Source organism: Acipenser ruthenus, chromosome 27 (assembly GCF_902713425.1).
Source record: "Acipenser ruthenus chromosome 27, fAciRut3.2 maternal haplotype, whole genome shotgun sequence".
NCBI classification, from domain to species: Eukaryota; Metazoa; Chordata; class Actinopteri; order Acipenseriformes; family Acipenseridae; genus Acipenser; species Acipenser ruthenus.
In genome coordinates, this window is record NC_081215.1 from 25,227,077 (window position 1) to 25,251,386 (window position 24,310).

The 24,310-nt window shown below is 40.5% G+C and overlaps 2 protein-coding genes across 3 annotated transcripts; one reads left to right on the forward strand and one right to left on the reverse strand.

Moving 5' to 3' along the window:
- The first annotated feature begins 111 nt into the window (after nucleotides 1–111).
- Nucleotides 112–8,565, forward strand: LOC117432072 (protein FAM180A). The gene is made up of 3 exons (XM_034053506.3): nucleotides 112–816; nucleotides 4,228–4,307; nucleotides 7,016–8,565. The coding sequence occupies exons 1-3, from the start codon at nucleotides 732–734 to the stop codon at nucleotides 7,343–7,345; spliced, it is 495 nt and encodes a 164-aa protein (XP_033909397.3). The 5' UTR covers nucleotides 112–731; the 3' UTR covers nucleotides 7,346–8,565.
- On the reverse strand, nucleotides 8,551–24,305 carry LOC117432071 (complement C1q tumor necrosis factor-related protein 4-like). Of its 2 annotated transcripts, none has more exons than XM_034904858.2 (2): nucleotides 24,079–24,305; nucleotides 8,551–10,914 (listed from the first exon to the last, which is right to left on the reverse strand). In XM_034904858.2, exon 2 carries the CDS (start codon nucleotides 10,907–10,909, stop codon nucleotides 9,776–9,778), a length of 1,134 nt encoding a protein of 377 aa, XP_034760749.2. In that variant the 5' UTR covers nucleotides 10,910–10,914; nucleotides 24,079–24,305; the 3' UTR covers nucleotides 8,551–9,775. The 2 variants fall into 2 exon arrangements, with proteins under 2 accessions (XP_034760749.2, XP_058858653.1); XM_059002670.1 differs by lacking the exon at nucleotides 24,079–24,305 and adding an exon at nucleotides 21,969–22,239.
- Nucleotides 24,306–24,310: the final 5 nt, after the last annotated feature.

A 24,310-nucleotide genomic window follows, 5' to 3' on the forward strand; every position in this document is an offset into this window, starting at 1 on the left:
ATTCTGTTGCACGTTACAATGTGTGCTTGCATTTAGCAGGAAGTAGTGTTGTCTTGTTATTAGTAGTTCTTAATGACGTCACTACAATATTGTGTTTTTTTTTTTTTTTTATTGCTTTTTTTATATTGTCTGAGCTGCCCTTCCATTCTAGATCAAGCCAAAGCATCTTTATACAAGAAAGGGGCAGCGCCATCTAGTGCACAGCAGTGTATTGCCAGCAAATACACTGCAGAAAAAAAAAAAAAGTAAACTTCATCCAAAGCAGTTGAGCACTAGATGGTGCTGGTACTTGTTCCTGTAAACACATTGGCTGGTTTGGCCTGTTTAGGACTGAAGAGCAGCTCAACCCACCGACACAGACTTATCAACTGCGTAGTTGCATTGTTTTGTCAACATAATAAAATGGCAAGGATACAATAAAAAAAACTAGTGTGCATGGTGGAAACAAAAGCCTGTTCATTCAGGTCTGTGTGAGGCATCTTATTTTTTCCGTTAGTCTCTTTTTAGAACCACTGTATCTCATGATTTAGTGTATGGTATGTGTTAGAGTTCTACTGGCACAGGTTCTCTGCCTGGATGAACTTAGTCAGAGGAGTTCAGGGCATTTATTCAGGAAACTTTGAGATGGCCTTGAGCTTTTTTCTACCCTTCCAGTTTCAAAGTGTGGAGGAGGTTGGCCTATAGAAAGTATTAATCACAGACAGCGAGGGAGAGCTCTTATTTACTTCAGCATGTCGGCAGCAAAGCTGCTAAGAGTCTGCGTGTGGGTTAGCCTGAGTGTCTGTGGCTTCGGGGGAGCCAGAAGGAAAGAAACAGGTGGGCAGGTACTAGAAAATGCACTTGCATTTCTCACATATAGGTGCGATGCTGCCTGCCTAGAGATACGCAGTTAGCTGGCAAGAAGGTTTATTGTGCACGATGACATCATAACGCTTAAATTACGAGGCTTTACAAGTTTAAAAAAATTAAAATAATGAAAAAAAAAAAATTGGAAGCAGCGGTTGAATGCATGTGATGTTGTTCATTAAACTTTGAAAAAGTTTGAAACAACCTGTTGATGTTTCAAAACGAGAAGAAAATAACCCTTAAAAGATTTTAACTTAAGGGATATGGAACTTTGTAGCATTAACATATTATTTTGTTTTTGTTCTTAGGATAGCACTGTGTTCCCATCACAGTCCTTTTTGTGATTATAAAACCGGCTTGTTAAAATAATACATTATTAATAAACAAAAGGAGCAAGCCTTTTAAGTTTAGCAGAGTGGGGGATATTGTTTTTTTCTTTGTGATCAGTGATTAAAAGCTCGTCAGAAATTGTAATTTGGAGCGCGCTAACAGGGTTCAGTGAGAACGGCATAAGATTTGAAATGTTCTGTATTTATCTACTAGAAATCTAGTACTTAAAAATAAAATGTCGGTCACGTACTTTGTAAGGAAAATGAAAAGGCATTTGACATAACAGATGCTAATTTTAAGTTATGTCAATAACCTTTAATGGAATATAAATTAATCTATTACAATTGTAGATTCATATATAATTAGTTTTCAAACAATTTGCAGGAAATATCCTTGCTTCGAATCCTCTTTCCGTTAGCTTTCAGCTTTATTTTAAATATTTTCTGTGTTGTATAACATTTTTATTTTCTAAATACTTTATGCATAACTCAGTAAAACCAACCCACTATTTTTTTTTACTTGGCATATTCAGGATGAAAAAAAAAACCTTGTTATGACAGTTCATAGTTCACCTTGCCAATTTCTGCACAGAGCTCGCCAGTTGTTTTTTTTTGTTTTTTTTTCAGGGAATCTTCTATTTCATTAGAGATTTATTGCATGCATGGTAGCAACGTGCTCAGTACCACTGATGGAATGTAGAAACTGTTCAGAAAGGTGCGGGAGGAATAGGATTGTGTGGTTCGCTTTATACTGTTTACTTAAACAAACCACGTGTGCTGCTCTCCCTCTAACACCTGTAGATAACGTTATCCTACAGCAGGTATACTCAGTAGGCCGACCGCGGTCCGAATCCGGACCGCTAATGCCATAATGCCAATCTATGTTTTCACTTGCATTCACAAATGCTGTGAACTTTTCAGACAGGATAATTCTTATGAGAGTGTGGTACGCGAGGGTACAGTAGGTGTCGCTGTGCTAGTAAGTAGCAGTTATATGAATGAAACAAAATGTACTACAACAATATTAGCAGCTCAAATGAAGTGAAATTTAGTGCGTCGGCTGCTGTGGCATGTTTTGTAAGCGTCAACATATCCCTTCTCTATGGTTAATGAAACAACCCTCATTAGTATTTTTTTAAATACACAACTGCTGACTCAGGGAAACCACACAATATGGTACCTACTATTGAGTACCAAACTTCGCTTTTCAAGCAGTGGTAGCACTTTGTGCAAAGCTTAGCAATGAATAGATTGGTGATTAAAATGTTAAAATGCTGCCTGTCTTAAGTGTCTGCAGATCACATAATGTGTGCGGATATAAGTTCTCCAAGACAAACAATATTAATAGTAAATCAGCGTTTTCAATGCCGGTGACATACAATGTTTGGCTCTGCTACACAGACACATAAGAATACAGTAGTTCTACAATGCTATGGTTATGGCAGGGAAGGAACTCATGCAGTAACAAATCAGTAAAGAAGAAAGACTGGTAAAAATGAGACAGTTTTGATTCCCTCAAAAACTTGAAACCTAGTGAAGAACTCTCAAACCAACATGTGTAAAAACTATATTTGTGTAGTTCTGTGTTCGTTTGTCGGTGTGGGGATAGGAGTGAAAATGTGTCCGGATCTTGACCTTGCTGGAACCAAGAATTCTGGACCTTCACTAAAATAATTGAGTACCCTTGTCCTACAGCATAGGTAAGCATTGTAAAGAATAGCAAGGTTTGGTAAAGCATATTAATAAACATGGCAAACCAGGGTAAAACTGCAAAAATAAAAACTTAAATAAATAAAAATACCATGCTAAACTTTTATAAGAGACTACCTTTATATACAAGCAGACTAATGCAAATGTTGCACCACTTTAAGAAAAAATAAAAAAAATAAAATAAAAATAATAATAATAATAATAATAATAATAATAATAATAATAATAATAATAATAATAATAATCTATTGTAAACATAATTACACAACTATAGACAGGTTTTGGTGCTTTTGTTGTTGGTAAATAATCTGAAAACCAGCCTGTCACAATAGTATTTAAAGATAATTTATAGGCAGCCTGAATAAATAAAAAGGCTTTTATTATTTAGGATTGTTGCAGTGCATCGCCTCCTCTAAATAACCTGTTTTGTCCTGTTCTTCCGTTGTGTCTAAACGGAGAATACGTTTGCTTAATCTTTTCAAGTGTAATATTAAATAGCTTCCTTGTAAAAGAGGGAGTTGCAGTCCATAAAACAGGCTAATACCAGATGAGTAGGCATCTGCCAAACAAAACATAGTGTTTCTGCAGTATCCACTAAACTGATCACAAAGATGAAATCACATTGCCTCGTTCCCTTGCAGCTCCAGCCCACCCTGCTGTTGACAATGGTTTTATTCAATCCCTTAAACCCTTTTATAACCAGAACCCTCATACCAATAGAATGGTTCTGCGCTCGTATTCGTGTGGTCTGTGAGCACTGTAGGGAGCTCCATGTCTACTGAGAATCAGAGCTCCTTGCAAACTTGCCAGAGAAGGGAAGCAATAACCAGCCCTGTAACTTTTATAGCACACTGCAGGCAAATTACAATTACACTGGTTGTGGCTAATGTTACTGTAATGGTAAGTGAGGTTGAGAAATCCATTCCTCAGCACTGCTGTATAATTTATTTATGGGAATGAGGCTGAAGAGTCAGGCTGGGCTAATGCTGCACATACACTTAAAGAAGGAGCAGATTACTCTATATTCACTGTTAATAGAATAGTGCCCTCTAATGAAAATAATAGTGTGCATATGTTTTAGTTATTAACTGTTAATTAGAACCACAAATAATGTAAAGATTATTATTATTATTATTATTATTATTATTATTATTATTAGTAGTAGTCATAGTAGAAGGAGTAGTATTACTGTATTATTATTATTACTGTCTAATGATTCTCCATCGCTTATAGTGTTAGCATTCTAAATGCACAATGTTAAAATGTCATACTTATGAATTTAATTATTCATTTTATATGTGACGTGAGGAATGATATTAATTGAACTGCTGTTCGTTCACAGGTCCCATTAGTGCAGTCAAGAGCACAGAAACCAGTCTTCTGTTTCACAAGACAGTGAACGATGCTCACCTGATGTATGAGGTAATAACAAACAGATACATATTGCATGACTGTAATAGAGGACACATGTGTCACCGGTGGGTTAGAATAACGCTCTTGCATTGGATATTGCAGGGGTTTTCAAAATGGGAGTCGAGACCCTCTAGGGGGGCTCACAGAGACTGCATTTATCTTCTCTATAATATATATTATATATTAAGGGGGGGGGGGGGGTCATGACAGACCAGTTCCTGTAGGTTCCAGTTCGAGAAAGTTACAGAACCGCTGGGAATATGGATGTGTTCCTAATAAAAGGTCTGGATCACCAGTCTCATTTCATCCGCAGGGAGAGTTATCAGTAGTTGGGGTGGTAGACGTTCTAAAGGAGCAAGGCAGTGCAGTCTAAAGCTGAGGGAACACAAAGACGCTATCCAGGAGACCGAGTTTGAGGCAACTTTACTGTATCGAACCCCCAAGTCTCCCCTGCTATGCCATGCAATGGCCTGAAACCTAGTCTCCTGAAACCAAGATCCAAGCCACAAAGAGGCTTTCATGTTCCCTCAGCTTAAGATGCACCTGCGTGTTATAACCAAGCCCATTCTACTGTGTGCAGAGGGAACACTTTCAGTTTTAAGGACTGGTGATATGAAAGGGATCGACCTGCACTCACCATCTGCCTGGAGCAAAAAGACGACTAGTCAGAAATGTGTTCACCTATACTCCTTTAGCATTACTGATTAGAGCTGAAAAGCCTTCAGAAGTTGATTTAAGCAGCAAATTATGCTGTCGAAAGTCATTTTATTTATAGGATGAAAATGTTTTTTTTTAACAAAAGGCAATCCTGCAGACCATCTTCTTGCAAGCTGCACTTTAATAAATGCTGCTTGCAGATGCGTACAATATGTTGGACTCAAAGGTGCCAGAGCCTTTCTGAAAGTGTGTGTGGGGGGCGGGAGGGCAAGGTCTGGGGGTGATGGTGTTGCACAAACATCTCACAAAGTAAAATGATATGCAGAGTATAACTGCAACTAAACATTGTGTGCTATACAAGTGCTTTGTCCCCGCTGTGCACATGTTTCGTTTGTCACAAAGTGGCCACCCAGCTCTGGCACCCCAGGTTGGACTCAGATAGAAGTTTTGCTTTCAGTTATTTCTGTATCACGTACTTTCGGGCGAACCAATTAAAATTCAGATTGAGATGAAATCCACAAGCCGCAGTTCCAGGCGAGTATGAGATAAGGTAGTTGATATTTAACTGAAAAGGTGATTTAAATAAAATCAGCTCTGTAATCACTAGAGAGAGAGAGAGAGATGTGAAAGGACAGCCAGAGCTTCAATCCAGCTCGTTAATCCGCTCCATTGCCCAGCTGATAATGCAGCCTGGAGCAGCAGGGTGGAGATAATAAAAAGCAGATGAACTGGAATCCAGCGTTGTCTCTGGAGTTTTGGAAAGGAATCTGCTGCTTTGGATTCCATAATTCTATTGATTTTCATTGCAATCAGCTGCTTAGAGCATATTCAGCTTACTATTAACCCTTTCAGTCCTGGTGGGACCTCAAGGTCTCTCCTTATCATAACTTTTAAAGAATACCATAGACTGTGCGAAGGAAAGAGACGCTGAGAAGTGACCAAGGTTTCTGTATCGCAATGATAAAGGTCAAGTCGTATTATATGCCCTGTATTGAGTACAATTAAATTAGTACAAGCATGTTTGACATTTGAGGCCAAAGATTCACTGTAATCACACCAGTTATTTCTCAATATGTGGGCTTAGGTTACTTAAAGTACTGATAAGACTTTAAAGCCTCATTTAACAAAATGTAACAAATATTTGTGGTCCTGTTCTCATGTATGCTCAATAAAGGAGTTCCTTTTTGAATTATATATAATTTGTGCCTTGATTTCCAAAGAAGTTACTGTAATTTAGTGGTAAATTTGAATCTGGTTTAGATTCTGGGAACCGTATACTGTATCTGCCGAACATATACCAGACACACAGTGCAATCTGTTCACTCAAATTAGCTTTCGGTACCCGCGTACAAGAACAGGCTGGGTCGAGTAGCTGCTGCACATAGGAACTGTGCTGTGTCCCATGTTGTTTTGAATTTCAGCAGATAAAAAGATTTCTGAAGCATCTGGAATCCTTCAAATTCCAATCCGCTGACAGCACCCATTTCTGGAACTGTGCGCTCCACCGCCCGAGCTCACTAGTCCAGCGCTGCTGGAGTTAGCGAACAAACAACACACCCACATTAACCACACAGCAATGACTGTTTCGGAAACTATTCTAATGTTTAAATTAGCATTTGCTTTTTCAGCTCCATTCGAATTGGAAGTCAAAACAAAACACGACAGACAGTGGTGCTTATATTTTTAATGTAAGGTTCATAATTATGAAACTTGCAGGTAGAGTAGGACCATAAACTAGCACACTTTATATCACATTTACGGTGTCCTGAAACCACTAGGCAGAGCTCAACAAGTTATATTTAACACTTTGTTGTACAGCAGATTATCTTTTAGTGTAGTATATTTACTGCTATTAAGTTTGTGTTGTTTAATTCTGTTACCCTTAGCCTACACTGAACCCTAATCTTAACTGAAATGAATAAAGAAAAATGCATGACCTTGTTAATTACTGTGTTAATCATTCCCTGGTTAATGTACAGAGCTGTGTTGATAAGCATTCAATAGTCTAAAATGTGTCACTTATCTGTTAATGAGCCTATGCACTGCCTGTGATCTTTCAGTTCCTGCTCGGAGGCCTGGATATTGACACTGACTACACAATCACCCTGCAGGATGAGGAGCTGGCCTCCCTGCGCCGCGGCCAGGCCTTCGTCTCCCTCCTGAACGACGACTGCGTTCCCAAGACTCACAGCTCCGTGTACCGCAGGCTGGCCATGCTGCAGTCGCAGAGGGAGCCTCTGGAAATGGACAAGTATGAGCAGCTGGTGCTGGGGGCCGTGTGCTCCGCGTACCAGGTGCGGCTCAGCCGGGGGGACGGAGAGGAGCAGAAGGTTTGGAGCAGGATCTTCGCCCGCCTGGTGAACGCCACACTCATAGACCTTCGTAAATAGAGTTAGTGGGACTGACCAGCACGGTGGCAGGAGGAGGAAAGGCTTCGGTATGCGTTTTCAGTGCGGTAATTGGATTGTTGTGGATTGCGGGAACACCTCTGAGAACTCATTAATGAAACAACACGATATGGGAAATGGAAACGAACTGAGCAGAACTGATGAGGTTTCACCTCACATTGCTGCTTCTGCTTCCTACCCTCCTCCACATGTGCAGCAGTTTCTCTCTCTCTCTCTCTCTCTCTCTCTCTCTCTCTCTCTCTCTCTCTCTCTCTCTCTCTCTCTCCCCCCCCCCCCCCCTAGATTCTGCCCCTCATTGTCGTTAAGGTAATGTGCTGCACTGGCTTGCACCAGGGAGGCCAGGCCAGGCTCTATGCAAACATATCAGTGTTTAATTGGTACTCGATGGGACTCGATGGGCTGTTATAGTTCAATAAAGATACGAATTATCCAGTGCTGTGTCCTGGTTGAAATGCATCTCTTCCCTTCTATTTTAACAGGTTGAATGTTGACTATGAAGCCCCTTTCACACTGGCATGCTCTACCCAGGACTGTGGCAGGAGTGCCAGTGTGAAAGGGGCTCTAGTGAACTCACAGTGTTTATGTGTTTTGCTGAAGCTAGCTACTTGCATTATCACACCATCAAGTCTGTTTCCAGTTTTTCTTTGTCTCACATTTCTCTATATTGTAGAAGAGATCAATGTGATAAAGTGAAGTCATTTTCATCGTAGTTGGGGTTTCAAACCTTTTACAAGGTACCAGGTTATACTACAGAGATTAATGGGGAGGGAGTGTGGTCGGTGCAGCTGCATTATTTGGTGGATCTGCTGGGAACCTCTGCATGAGTGAATATATTTTAATAGAATTGCCCATTTAGGCAGTCTGCCTAGTGTGACAATGGACCTTAAATTACACACAGTAGTTCACAAAGCAAGAAAGCAACTACAATGTATTTTCAGGTCCATTATCTCCCAATAATGAAACTGAACTTGGCTATTTGGTCAATGGAGTGGGAAAGTTGCGAGGTATGTATTAGTCCTTCAATGAAGTATGTAATTACCCTTGTAGAACCAAACACATCTGGAGTAAGGTGATATTACTTCATACAGGGGATTGATGCTTTCATGACCAAAACAAAATGATTATGTGTTTTTCTTAATTATGTCAGTGGGAGAATAGAAACTTCAACAAAACAAAGAAAAATACCATTTACCTTTGTGTCCAGCTCTGCTGCACTTGTCTTGTTACAGTCACCTTTATTTGAAATCTCATTTACAGTCAGAACTTAGCATTTCAAAAAGGAAAACTTCAAATGCTTGTACATTTTGGATCAAACAATTAATGAGAAAGACATTTGCACAGGAAATAAGAGCATCATACAGTATATCCATGTCTTACAAAATGCATTATCTGTTTTAGTGCATGACCATGTAATATTAAATGTACAAATTTTCCAATTACCACATATACCATGATATAATATTTCACCTTCCTATAGAAATGATGAGAAACAGTAGTTCTGCATTATATGCTATTTTTACAATTGTGTGTGTAAGCTATTTAATAAAGCACACTGTTTTACTCTGTATTGAGTGCTAAAATAAATTACTTTTTTTCCTTAAGTAGTTTTTTTTAATGAAAATGACTGTTTTGCTTATAATACAGCTTCCAGTAAATAATTTAATAACAGCATTTTAAACTTCATCGAGCTAGCACCGTGCATGTAGACACGCTCCCAGTGTCTGAACCTTGGCGATGCGTGAAGAGGTAAATCCTTCTTTCAAACCAGTCTCATTTCGGAAAAGGAGCCTGCGTTGAAATCATCTACAGAACCTGAATAGATAACAGAAGGATTATACACCTCCCAGACAAAGGCTGAGACATGACTTCTCCTCAGTTAGGTACTATAATGAGTATGAGGCTGCACTTCATCTCACTGCTAGTCTAGTTTGTGTAATCCTGATGAATGCCTTTAGGTGTTTTGTAAGACAAATCTACAACAAGACTCGAAGGTTTAGGTTTAGAATATTCAAATGCATTACAAAATAAAAAGTATTTCAGTTTTATACGAGCACAGCATTTAAAAACAAGACAGAGACGTCCAAGTGGAAAAACAGCTAATCTGGGACGTTTTTCACTTTGATCGGTTGACACAGCAGACACTGCTTTGTAATGCCTTACAGAGTTCTGGATGATCAGCATTAATGGCAAAAAAAAACCCACTTCCGGTCAGTCTTAGCGTCACGTTTGTTAAGCATGCTCATCATAATACGAAAAAAAAACCCAACATCATCTTAATAACAGCCATCTGGGAAGTCTTAAACATGCTTCTGAATTAAAAACAAACAAAACAAAGCAAAACACAAAAGAAAGCTCACATCAGACACGCTTTAATTTCTTTTCATAAATAAGGGGTTTCTCAAGGCATCCGATTTAGTTTTTCTGTCTCTGCTGCCTGTGCTGAGTCAGCTCCGGGTAGACGAGGAATCCTGTGAATGTGATATACTTTCCGTGGTTGCTGTAGGCCCCGTAGCCATCGTGCTGGTGGCTGTAGAGCCAGACTGTGTCCCCTTTCTTCAGGGCAAGCATCAGGCTCTGGCTCTGCATCTCCCTCCTCTTGGAACTGCTGTCGTCGTAGATCATAGCCTGGACTTCCAGGTGGTTTTTCATGAGCTTCACCGACATGGTCTTGTGCGGGAGCTTCCCGATCGTAAAGGAGAAGTAGTAAGCACCCGGGACACGGCAGGTGAACTCACCTGCGCTGGTGTTGAAGTCAGCCCCGATATTCACAAAATCCGTGTCGAACGTCATGGGCTTGTGTTGAAATATGCCCTGGTCCTCTCCCAAGACACTCTGACTCCTGGCCACTGAGAACGCAGATCTGAGGTCATCTTCTTCTTCCTCTTCCTCTTCCTTCTCCATCACTGCGGTCGGCTGATCAGCGAGCATACGATCCTCCTTCTGAGTGCAGTCTTTATTTCCAGGAGTAACCTTGGTATTGGAGGCATGGCTTGACTGCTGATCAGCTGACTCTTGGTCACTCAGACTGTTCCCCAAGTAGGAATAGGTGTTGGGGTAGATGAGGTATCCGTTGAAGGTGGTGTACGGGCCCGTGTTGCTGTAGAGGGCGTATCTGGGGTCCCCGTGCAAGCGCAGCCACACCGTGTCACCGAACTCCAGCTGCAGCATGGCACTCTGGCTCTGCACCTTCCTGTCTTTGCCATGGTGCTCGTCGTACACGATCACCTGCACCTCGTTCTTGTTTTTCATCAGCATCACCGAGAGGTTCTTCCTGGGGAACTTGCCCACCGTGAAGGAGAAGTAGTACGCCCCAGGGACCCTGCAGCGGAAGAGCCCGGTTTTGGGGTCGAAATCGTGGCCGATATTGACGTAGACCTTGTCGAAGGTGATGACCATCTTGGGTCCTCCCTCCATGCTGCTGGTCCTGGCCACGGAGAAGGCAGATCTCAGCTCGGTGGCACCTTCTGCAGCTGCGTGGCTGGGAATCAGAAGGCTTGTCACGTGGCAGAGCAATCCGATCAAGAGATGAAGGGTTGGTGACATCATCTTTCCTGCACAAAAAAAGAGACCAAAAGAATAAAATGTTAGCTGTACTGTACATTCTGACTCTAGCAAGAGATGACCTGCATATATATGGGATATAATGCTTTTTTAACCATTGTGACTGCAAGAAAGAAATATATGTTTTCATCAAGCAAGCCCTGTTTATTTCTTTTGTGGGACAGAAAATAAGTGATTTGTATTAGTTAGAATGTTTGAAATGTGTGTCCACACCTTCAAATCACAGGTTTGAATTTAAGCACGTTTGCATTTGGACTGTTAGGGTTCCCGTATATTAATGTATATTCATGTAGGGGATACAGGAAGTGGGAATGAGAGAGAAAGGTGAGTGAGACTTGTAAACAAGACTAAACAGCTGCCCTTTTGCTCTGTACACCTCCTCATACCATGTACTCTCCCAAGAAAGCTTTTTGAACCTGCTTATTGTGTATCAACAGTTAATACACAAGCCTTACAGAACACTTTTATAAAACATATGGTATTTGTACTGTATCAAAAGCTTCACAAAAATGACCCATGTTTTCCATCAGTACTCTAACGACTGTACCTGCTTTAAAAACGGTGCTGTGATATGAATAGGAAACATATTATCATTGTGTGTTTAAGCAGTGATTTGAACAGAAACATAGTTCACCACTATTCTGTATCATAGGTCCAGTAAGAATGCCGAGCTCCCCTCCTTGTCCATGCACTAGGTGGCACTACTTCATCACAAACCAGCAGACCCGATCCCAGGACTTCCAATCAAAATGACTTTGTTTTCCTTCTTAATAAAGGTCATTAGCAGATATGAAAAGCAAAAGATTTGGAATGTAGACCACAGATGTGGCCCTGCACCAAACATCACTCAGTGTAAGAATGTGCAGTTTTAACACCACCCCTCCCCTCATCGCCTGGGTACATTACACAGACAGGTACATTATTATCTTATTAACATACTTTCCAGGCTCAGTGAACTGGAATGCTGTTCTCTTATTACTCTGGAAAGAAAAAAATAACAGCTTAATGCCAAGCTTTATAAATGGCCCTCCCGTGTCTCTGACATACACAAGGATTTATTTCAGGTCCTGTCAACCGTTTCTTCTGTGTCACTTTCTCAGGGCTTCTACTAAGACGCCTCCTGGGGTCTTAGCTTACAAGCAGGTGAGCATTTTGGCCAGAAACCCAGGAAAAGAACTAAGCCCCATCTGCCTGGATAAGGGGGCGTACTAGGCAGAGGACAATGTGATCTTTATCAAGCTCAAAGGCAGAAGGTGGATTTGTAACACGGCCCTCGCCCTCTCCTTTCACTTTCTGGAGTGCAGCGACTATTCCAAGTCAGACTGGCTACCTGATACCTATGAATGGGTTTTAGAAAGCACCCATTATGGTTTCCATTCAAGAACTGCATGACTAGCTATGCCGGCTCTTGAGTTTAGCTTTTAGCTGAACATCAGACTGATTATTTAAAAAAATGTTTTAAGCTTTTAACCTCATCTGATCTCACCGACAGGGGACAGGACAGAATCTGTAAGGGCAGTGCATCACACAACACTACTGGTACATTCGCACAGGTTTAGATTTTAAGCCAAGCATCTCCAGTGAAATTGAATTAACACACAGCCAAGGCTGTTCCCATCATCCACTGATAAAACACCCCCACAGTCAGAACATCTCCGAGCACTGGCTTCTTAATGAGCTTCCAAAGTGCATTCCCAACCTAGGCACAGTTAGCTTATTAAAGGAGCTCTAATAGCATGCAAATGATTTAGAAAACCACGGCGTGGTGTATTTGTTCTTCCATTGATAATGCTAATTTGAATTAGACCTTGATTTTAGTTGCTCTTTCAGTAGAATCAAATCCCTGCACGTTGTCCATTTCAATTCATTATAATAAAAGCTATTGAGTCGTGAGCATGGCATTAGATTCAGTTTGATAAACTGGTAGGAAATGCATAGCCAAGTAAACTAGCAGGGCTTCAGAGATTTGAAACTGTTACTCAATACAGCCTAGTTTAAAACCCCTTGTTTGAATGAATGTACGTGGATTTGGACGGTTAGGGTTCCCATATATTGATTGGGGGTTGACCTTCATGTAGGGAAGTGGGAATGAGAGTGAAAATCAGCTCATACAGCAGTCATACCCGCAGCAACAGGGACCTCGTCTTCAGGTCTGGACACACAGCTGTTGCCAAGGTCAATTTTCTCGCAGGTAATGCCTGCTGCGTTCGATAATAGTGCTTAATTAAACACTCCTTGATTCTGTTGGCACTTGGCAAGCTAATTAGAAAACCCAATGAGCACTTTTAGATGTGCTGAGCGGCTGCTTGTGAACTGAGAGAAAACCAAACTAAAAGATGTTTAAAAACTCTTTGTTTACCAATCCCATCCATCAGTCCAGTGTTACTTTCCCAGCAACATTGCCCACATTTGCTGCCAGCTGTGAGAATCTACCACCTTTGACTCCTAACATCTGATAAGAGTATATGTAATGCCTTTTTTCACATCCTTGTAATCTCTCTCTCTCTCTCTCTCTCTCTCTCTCTCTCTCTCTCTCTCTCTCTCTCTCTCTCGTTTTTTGATACCACACTCATATTTTTATTATTATTATTTTTTAATCGATCTGCAACCACAGGGGTGATTAATCAAATAATCATTAATCGATTTCTCCTCGTAATTCATATATAAAAAGCTGTTTGAAGGTTTCTGTTTCACAGACATGACTTGCATTCAGTTTGATTGACTGCCTCTGCCTATTTCACGGAGCTCTCACACACAGCTGAATCTGCTAGATCATCAAAGGGAATAATGAATTCAGATGAGCAGGGAAGGTGAAAGTTCAACCAGGCTCACGCAGACCTCCAAAAACCCATCCTGTGGGATTTTAACCTGCAGTATTTCACACCTCACCCATGAAAAGCCGACCCCAGGCACCCTTTTCCGGAGTGTTTGGTATGTCAGCTTTTAAAATCTTGAAGCACGAAGGCCACAGCACGAAGGCCACAGATTTGCTCAAACAGCAAGTTTACAGCAGGGAGCAGACAAGTTATTCCAACAGTCACGCTTCAACCACTGCTATTTTCGACTTTGCAAATGGATTCTATATATATATAGTGACACTATGAAACTATTAATTTGCAGAAAGAAGCTGTTAAATTATTGAATTAATGCAAATAACACAAACCTTTTTTTTTTTTTTTATTGGTCCCATATGCTTGCACGATATGAAATTAATTTAACATGTGTGATTTCCCATTTCCTCAGAAGAGGGGAATTTGTAATGCACTGTATTGTGTATTTGTTATACACAATATCCTATCCGTTAGCGTACTGATCAGTGCATGCATTTCCACATCTCTAATGCTGTTGCTAAATGCTGGAATAGTTTCAGTTTTTAAAAACCTCATTTGGCACAGATAAGGGCGGCTCTTTCATCAGTTCTCTTTGAAGGCGGCAGGTCCTTTATCTCGACACTGAACTCCTGTTAGGAATGTATGAAAAACAATCTGTTTATTTGAATAACAAACTCAAATGCAGTATATATTATTGTACAAGCGAGAGGCTTTGTATTCCGGTAGAATCTCAGGTTTTTATATGAAAAATCTGCAAAGGAAAGTCATTTTTTAGTCTCTGAGCTGTAGAGTTTCATCTATAACTCACACAATGCAATAGCTCTGCGTTATTTTGGCACTGATACGCTCGTAACATTTGTATTATCCTGCCTCCCTGTGCTTTTTGAAGGTTAGTGTTAAGTTGGTGGGGGTTATTATTATAGAAAGCTGGCCCGATAGTTTTAATATCCCGTCCTTGCAGAGTGTGAGGGCCCGTGAGAATAAAGCAATACTATTCCTGTGGTTTGACAATGGAATCTGTCATAGTCCGAAACTGGTACACTGTTCCACTGCCTTCTGATGGAATAAAACACACACACACACACACACACTCACACACACACACACACACACACACACACACACACACACACACACACACACACACTCACACACACACACACACACACACACACACACACACACACTCACACACTCACACACACACACACACACACACACACACACACACACACATACACTCACACACACACACACACACACACACACACACACACACACACAGCTGCAGGAGATAAATGGCACTATTTATCACTGTCTCTGTTACAAAGAATCAAATCCTGTAGAGAATGGCTTGCTTATCAGAGCTCTCTTGAAACAATTGGGAAAGGCTGTTTAAAGATATAAATAATACACAACAATTCAAGTTTCAGTAAGCAACAGAACAGGTAATTATTATCATAGCATTGCATGAAAATAGGGACGGACGTTCTAAGAATCTTCAACTATATTACAGGTTCCGTATAGGCGTTCTAGAATCAAAAGCATTAAGGCTTAAGTTCTCATTTGACCTTGTTAGTTTATAGATGCAATAATAATAATAATAATAATTACAGTGGCAATGGCAAGATGAATTAGGTTAGCCTAGGACCATGCCTCAAATATGCAGTAGAGAGGAAGGCCAAGGGTAAATGTTTCAATAATGTGAAGCATCATGCTGTAACCCAGACATATATCCCTCCAATAATCAACAAGGTAACAAGCAAGTAACTGAGTCCCCATTCACACTTGTGATTTACGGTGGCCCAGGGCCGCCTTTTCTCATATGTGAACGCTCCAAAAAAGAAAAGGCAGCCCAAAGCTGACCCAGATTTAGGCCACCGTTTCGGGTCAGCACAGTAGTGTGAACGGGATCTGAGATCAATAAAGACATCGATAACTCTAATAAGAAACCTCGTTTCAGGAGTTGGCCAGTATTTATACTTATAAATAATTATAAAGACTGGATATCAGAAAATAAAAGGTTTGTCTGCTTGAGTGTACAGGACGTATTATTCAGCCATGGGGTTCTTCAGCTGTTCTCAAATAAAGTATAAAGAATGAATGCTTCTGTCTCCAGGCTTTATCACTTTGTAACGTTTTCACTTTCACAATTCCCTATTCCCTCCCACCCCAGACCCTTAATAATGTTTTGGTGCTATCTTTGGAACCCCCGAGGAAGACGGCATAAACACTTGAATCCGTTTACTGAAAATTAAAGAGAAAGAACCGTAAACCATTTGTGATGCCGTGAGGGGGAAGATTAATCTTATTTCCCAAATGGCTGGTGGGTGGGCCGTTTAGTTCTTAGAATTCTCTGCAGCGAGGCTGACAAACAGGCAAAACAAGATCCTATTCACAATGCTTTTTATCAGCTGTCCTGTATTTGTTTTTTCCTGAGGAAATGTCCTTTTTTTCAAAAGCATTAAAAACTCATTATAGAAGTGAGAAGTCAGTTAGGGCAATAATACAAACTCCATTGGAATAGGACATACGCGGGTCTTGGGAGGAAAACCGTGCCAATTACTGACGTGTCTCAAGACTTAATTAACTTAAAGCTGATAAACCCTACCTTGAAACACAGAGCTATCAGCTCTGCTTATCTTTTTGAAGGCTGACCTTTTCACCCTTTCGCGTCATGGAAGAACCACCTCATGAAGGTCAAGTTAATGCTTGTGTTTATGTTTTTACTGTATCTGCACTAGTGACTTGCCTTGCGCGCTGTGCAGTGTAAACTACTCAGTCCTGAATTATGGTTGTGAAATGGTAGGAGATTTATGTTTTCAAAGCCGATTGTGAAAACTCAAGATTAGAACGAAGGTCTTTTTGAGAGGCTCTTGATGTTAATGGGCTCAGTGCAATAGAAGATACGATTGTGTGTGTGCCTGAGATTCTTATCAGTGGGAGTTGAGGAGCACTGCTACTGCTCCAAGGTTGACTAAACAGTTGCCTGGTGACTTTTTACAGACCCTGTATTTTTGAAGTATATTTAATCATTATTGAGATCATTTATCTTGTCGTCTCAATAGAACACATTTCTATTTTCTCTTTTTTCCAGCACATGCTTTGACAAGTGTGAATCTGACGGTGTGTAAATAAAGTGCAATTTCACAGCCACTCTTCCTCCAACTCTTGTAGGCTTTTTATTATGGAGATTGTGCTATTCAGTTGTTTATTGTAATCAAATTCCATGTGCACTGCGGCTCTCCTGAGCCATTACCTAGCATTTGTAACAGACATGTGCAAAGAGACACAGTCTATTGTGCTGTTCCATTCTGATGCAGAGCGAACACGACGAGACAAGGTATTAACTTGGTTTGTTCTCTGGAGATTAAGCAGTCACTCTAAGGGAGTATATGTAAGGAAGGTTCATCACTTTAAAACTGCTCAAGTCTACCATCCCTCTACAGTATGTTGAAACAGCTTATACAGCCCATTTGTTCAGGCTATGTAGGAGCAACATTCTAGTGCCCTCTGTAGTGAGGGACCCAACACAAGTGACAGACTGTTTGAGGAACCTGTTGGAATGTTCTTAAAAAAGGAAGGCAAACAGACCGCTCACAATCTTTAGGGAGTATCTATTTCTGTAAAGGGCTTCCTCCAGACTTCTGTTTTTACATATGGAAAGTGTTACGTGAAAAACAAAGGTCTTTTTTTTTTTTTTTTGAAGGGGTGGCGGGGCGGGTGAAAGCTTTTGAAATGACACACACGCTACTTTATTTCTTACTCTTGAAAAATTCCACTGCTTTCAAAAGGACATTTCAGGCTGAGGCAGCAGGAGCCAGTCATGTTTATTTTAGTCAGGTTTCCTGGGGTATCATATTGATTTGTGTGAATTCTATGAATTTCAATGCAGGATTTATAAAAAAAAACAAAACTGTTATTCATTCTTGACAAGGAAATGCTTTTATCTTCCCTGTTCCTGTCTAGAGACTCACAGAGTTCAGCGTGTTTCCCTGCAGCACAGGTTCAAACAGCTGGCTCCACACACAGACACTGCATGACCCCTGTGCTGTTAGAATCCTCCCCCCCCCCCACTCAATCTCACTGCTGCTAATAGTGCTATACTACATCACACCCTGCAGCGTGCGCACGCGCGTGTGTGTGTGTGTGTGTGTGTGTGCGCGTGTGTGTGTGTGTGTGTGCATGTGTGTGTGTGTCTGTGTGTGATATATTCAATGCACTTCTATTTTATACTTACTAAATACATTACAAACATGTTTCTCTCAAGCAGGGCTGTTTTCTCTTCAGTCTATCTGGCTCATTGAGGTTTTTTTTTTTAGGTTTGAAAAGACTGTAAGGAGTCTTAGGTGGAAGCAAGCACAGTCAAACTGCAGCATACTAAGGTTGTGGTTTAATGAACAGAAAACTGAGCAGTGTCTGTGTAGTCAGTCCGTCCGTCTGTCTGTCTGTCTGTCTGTCATGCTCTAGACGGTACCTGCCTTGATTTTACACCAATCTTCAACAACCCTCTGATCACACACTCCTAGCCCCCTATAGACATTTTCAGATTGCATTTGGCCAATAAACAATTTTATACAAATATTTTCAACCTTTCAGGTTTTGCCCTCTAAGTTATGCTGCTCTTTGTAATCAATAATTTGTGAATTAATCAATAACGCATCTTTTTTTTTTTAATGTGGACCTAAGAAAATGTGTTCAGAAGGGAGGAAAAGCTAGTTTTAAAAAAAACTGTAGGCTATCCCAAAGACTATCCCCATTCTAAATGATTTTAATATATATATATACATATATATATATATATATATATATATATATATATATATATATATATATATATATATAATGTTTTACTACAGACATAAAACACATTATTTAATAAGTAATACTAGTAATCGTGGTGTTATTTTAGCTTCATTTACGACCATGAACTAATCATTAGCTAGCGGTGGAATTCATGATAAGAATTAAGGCCTGTTCCAGTCCAGCTCCTCCTTGTAACCTATAATCTATTGTATCGAACCAATAAAACCCTGACCTTGGTCTTTAGATGGTTAACTTGCCTAGTCTCTGCTCTGAGTCCTTATAAATGACAGATAGTCCCTCTATGCAGGTGCTACTCAATAGCGCGGCTCTGCTGACAAGAGCATGGATTTACAGCTGTGCAATTGTGATTTAATTGTGATTTAACTGGGGTCTGAGAGAGAGCTGCTTTATTGCACATAAGAGATGTCTCTGCAATATAACTCATCTTTAGAAGATTTCTTACAGCCAAGCAATCCTCGAAATTCAATCCTTGCCATCTTTAATTCACTTTTACAGCAGTACTTAATAGAAGCGTACATGTTTTTAATTCAAATTTAAATATTGCCTTCAAATTCATGATGAACTTGGAGCTGTTATGACCACTGGCATTCCGCTAATTAAAATACTGTATCTAATGAAAGCTGCAGGCACAGTATTTCACTACCGTGCATAAAAAAGCCGGAAACTCATAGTGGTTAGTGAATCTGTGTGTTTCTCTGTGTGCGCTAATACATATAACTATCCTTAAGAGTATTTAAAACACTGGAACTAAATAAGCTAAAACACACATCTATATATGAAACATCACTTTCATATGAGTTTGTATAAGGATACAGTACAATGCAAATACAACGATAAAGGAGGTGTTACTGCAGTGTACACAAATAAAAACGGAGTTGGTACAAAAAAGTTTTTTTGTATGTACACAATATTTCAATATTTCATGCATAACAAATTTGGTAACAGTAGCCTTATGGTTTCCTATAAGTTACCAATCTTGGGTGTCGCACAATGCGCTCGGATACCTTCCCCTTTTTTAACTTTTAATTTTTGTGTGTATATATATATATACACACACACACACGCTTTACATATTGTGTGAGTTGTTGCTTTATTTTAATGATCCTACACATTGAAATGAATCAGATTAGCACTCAGCTGACAGGCTCCCACAGAGTCAGCTTTTATGCATGTCCTACTTCTGCACAGCAGATCAATGGACGCCAAAGATAACAGAAGAGCCGTCTTCGGAACGAGCAGTGAGTTCCAAAAAAAAAAAAAAAAAAAAAAAAAACCGTGACTGACAGGCGCATTGTTGCAAAGCATCAATCAGGGACCGCGGAGGGAACGCCAGCCCGTCGCGTTGGGACAGCCGCGCAGTCTGGCTCTTTAAGAAACTCGTTCCTCAAGGTTCTTCTCGACTGCGCTCTCATATAACTCTCTCATGATTCATTGTCTCTGATACTGCGAGTCTCCCCTCTGGAAGTCAGGCAGACTCACATCAAAGACCGCATGAAAGCCAGCTTCAGTTTGACATGCTGTTTGAAGAGGCAGTGTCCCTCAATCCCGTACGATCTCGCAATACGTTTAAACTGAAAGTCCGCACCCAGTATACTGAGATGCTAACATTAGAATGCGACCGAATAAGTAACACAACTTCAGCTGGGGGTGAGTGGCACCAGAAATATTAATATTTCAACAGCGATGGTGTTATTTGCTTCTGCTACGCGGATTCGTGCATGAAAACTGCGCAATAATTAAAGTACCTCAGTTTCTGAATGTCGGCCACTGTCGCAACCAGTTTAACGCTTCAACGGGTCACCCTCATTCACGATTTCAACCCAGCTGCCTCTTGTCACCTGCCGAACCCAAGTAAAGGATGCTGCCGACTACTAAATATTGCAGGCCATGCCAGCGCGGTCCTGAGATCGGCAGTTTGAACCAGAACGATGGCACCCATCTCTCCCCATGCGATAGTGCTTTTACTAGGCAAGGCTCCTCTGGGGGTCCCAAGTCCCAACCAGCGGTGCCTGTTTTTTTATTGTAAGACTGCTGCGCACAAACGGTGGCGGGGAGTGGGTGTGTATGGCTGAGAGAACTAAGAAAGGCGAAGTAATCATAATCCTGTTCTCAAAATAGCAATCTGTGTCAGCCTTTAAACTGTGTCACTGACTGAAGATGGCAGAACTATATTGGTTCAGCACCTATCAATTATGCCCAATTAAATAATATCTTATTAATGAATTCAGCTTGGAATTGCATGGAATATTACTCAAAGGGAGTTGTAGTTATTTATTTTTTTATTTATTTGCCATTGTCTGTGATGTAATAATGCTTTACTCTCTGGCAATATAACTTGAATGAGTTTAATGTGTGAAGCAAACAAAACAGGCTCTTGGCTTCGTCAGTATACTGCAGTATACAGTACAAAGCAATGATGCTTCACCAGACAAAATATTTAACCTTAAGCCAAAAGTGCAAAAACCCGTAGGGGCTGAAATAATTAAAGCAATATCCCTGGTGATGAAAAAGAAATAAAAGATAAACAGCAGCTGGGCGCTGCATTTTATATATTTGACAGAAAAAAAAATGGATAATAACGTTTACTCATGTAATTAAATAAAGGCTATTGCCAATAATGATCCATCTTTCAAAAGCTGTAACGGTGTGCGTTTGGTTAGCGCTGTGGAATGCGTTAGTACGTTGTCTTAGCAGTGGGTTTATTCAGACACTGCAATCAAGCTGTGCTGTGCTGCACATTGCAGTCTCTCTCCTGTTATAGAGCTAAAGCTGGCAACAGGATTCATGCATTTACAATGCTGCTGTTTCACCAGGGACAGATGCAGAAAGCAACCGCATCACACGGTAACAGGGTATAAGTGCAAAACAGCCCTTATGTTATCAATGTCTTTCCAGCCTAAGATTGCCTTGTGGAAGCTTAACATGAAAAAAGACATTGAGAAATAGGTAGCACTTTACATGCAGTGTCTAATTACTGTGTATTTACATAGCAGTTACTTAGTAAATACATGTGTACTTACAGTACACATAATTACAACGTTAGTATGCATAGTTACAATGTACTAATGTGTAAATCTTTTTGCGCAATATAACCCAGGTCCTTTTCTGATACAACGGTGTACTTACATATATTGTGCAGAAACATTTACACATTAAGCACATTGTAACTATGCATAATAACATTGTATGTCTGTGTCAGTACACATGTATTTACTAAGTAATTACTATGTGAATACACAGTCATTAGAGTAAAGTGCTACCAATCACCCTTGACGCACTTACAGCTGTTCCTTGTTATTTTGATTTTACTATTTACTCTTAAATCTATTTGAATATTGCACGATGATTGAACTGAGAAAAATTCAGTCACACGCCTGGCGACTCACCCTCAGCGCCGGTCGAGCGATTGAAGTATGAACCACCCTTTACTTAAAGCCTGCGGTTGCTTTCAATCTTTCTTTTTCAACGCTACAAGCAGAGGTCCAACGTGCCAGTGTGAAAATCCCTGCAAATCCACTTTCACCCGAACAGATGGACTTGGAGAGGCAGGAGCGCAGTGCCAGCAGCAGACGGGCGAGATTAGAGAAAGAGAAAACCATTCCCGAGGGGTCTGCTGGTGAGAAGGAGGAGGAATGACGCTTAATCCCAGTCCCAGAGAGAAGGCTCCCTCCCTCCCTCACACCTAGATTAACTTGCAATTGGAAAGTGCACTTGACATTAATTCCTGGATAATACTGTTCTGCTGTCAGACGTCTATGTTAATTACCAAACGTAATTACGAGTGCAAAGACCAGAGCTCTTCAGTGTAAAGATAAAAGCAGAAGCGTTGTATGTGATCTGTGTAGCTGTATGGTTCCTTAGGGCTTTTTCTGTATTGGGTTGACAAAGAAGCATTGTTCTACAGAGAGGGTTCCGTATGAAGCTGAAAGATTCTAAATAGAACCATGAGGAGTCCAATGTTCCAATGCTTACGACTAGTTTGTGGGTTGTCACCAGTAGGCTACTTCCATGTACAGTATGACTGCAAATCCATATGAATTACAATGAAATCGCTGTTATAGCCATGGCGCTGCAATTAGTTGGCAAACATTACACAGATTTTTCATATTCATAATGGGAAACGTCACCCATGGATTGCAAATATTATTATTCTTTTTTTTTTACATTGGTGTTGATATTATTTTAAAATGTTCCCTATATGCTTTTTGTCCATTGTGGTTGAGATCACTCCATAGCTCTCCCCTAGAGCCAGCAAATCTGTATGTTCAAGCTGGAGTCTCTGCTGAATTCATTCAGGCTGTTCTTTCTGCTCAACCTGTGCGTTATTATTCTAAAGAAACTCACTGAATCGCTTTCTATGTGCTGCTGTGCTACCCTTGCTGTGAAGCCAGGCAGGAGACACTAGAACTGGACAGAACCGCTGAGATACAATGTCTTTTCTTTCAGGGATCACTGTGTCCGGGAAACGAGGGACAAACAACATCTACAAACACATGCTTTTACAATGTGTATCTCTATACCAGAGTGGGGAAATCATTTCTAAAGAAGGAAATACATGAAATAAAAAGGCTCTTGCAGCTAATCATCGTGGTAAGGCTGCCATGGCACTGTGTCCCAGTGAATGATGCAGGTATTCTCATGAGATAATGACTAGAAGGAGATAGAAGGGTACATTTAGTCAAAGCAAAGGGCATGTATCCAACCCCATGGTCTACTAAATCATGCACTATATTCATAAAGTATTCAGATTCGTAAAGCATTGTGCCTGTAAATGTTTTGCAGTCTTATACATTCACTGGTACGCACATGATTTATGAATACAGCACTGTTGTTAATTGTAGTAGTGTTCTTTAGGACTGGGCAGGAGGTGATAAAGATGCACTAAGTCCCATTGCTGTAACAGCATTCTTAATGTAGTGGACAGCTACTGTATCATGCAACAAATGCTCCCTTGAGATACTGCATTAGTCAACTGCATTCATCATTTATCCCCCACTCCCACCAGAGTTCATGTAAGTTATGTATAAGTGCAATTAGATCAGCAATGTTGAAGTTTTGTTAAGGACTACTGCTGGAATTGCATTTTATTTTACAATGCCTGCTACTGAGCTTTGAATGAAAACCAGCATATTCAAACTTCTGCGTTTCCCTGGGTTTGCTTCAAGCAAAAAAAAAAACACAGCACATTGTATCCTCCACAGCTACTGAAAATAAACAGCAGCCACAATCCACCATTAGAGCCAGGCATGTAATATTACACCAGCAGCTACTATACGGTGCAAAAAGAGAGGTGAGCCACTTCTAAGATGGTCAAGGTCCCTTGTTCATTATTAATGCCCATTTGATCCCTTTAGATAAATGATGCATCTTCAGGAATACATTAAGAATTCAATTGATATTAACATGCAGTTGCAATAGTGTGCATTAGCAAGATGATGCATAGAATACAGGGCTCCCCATACGACTGTAGCTACCTAGAGATAGTTGTCACCTTACCTGTAATCACTGGGAAGACACTAGAAGTGCTGCAGAGTTTCTCAAATTCAAACCTGAGTTTTCCTTCCAGTTAAATTCCAGCATGCAGTTTTGAACACCCTTGCAGTCCTAAGTGGAGCTGGGCTAGGGGTTGGGGGGGAAGTATCAGTCCAACAAGCCCTTTACTGTATTCTCATAACACTGTCCTTACTGCTATCTGGCTGCTCTGTGTACATGCATATACGCTGAAGGC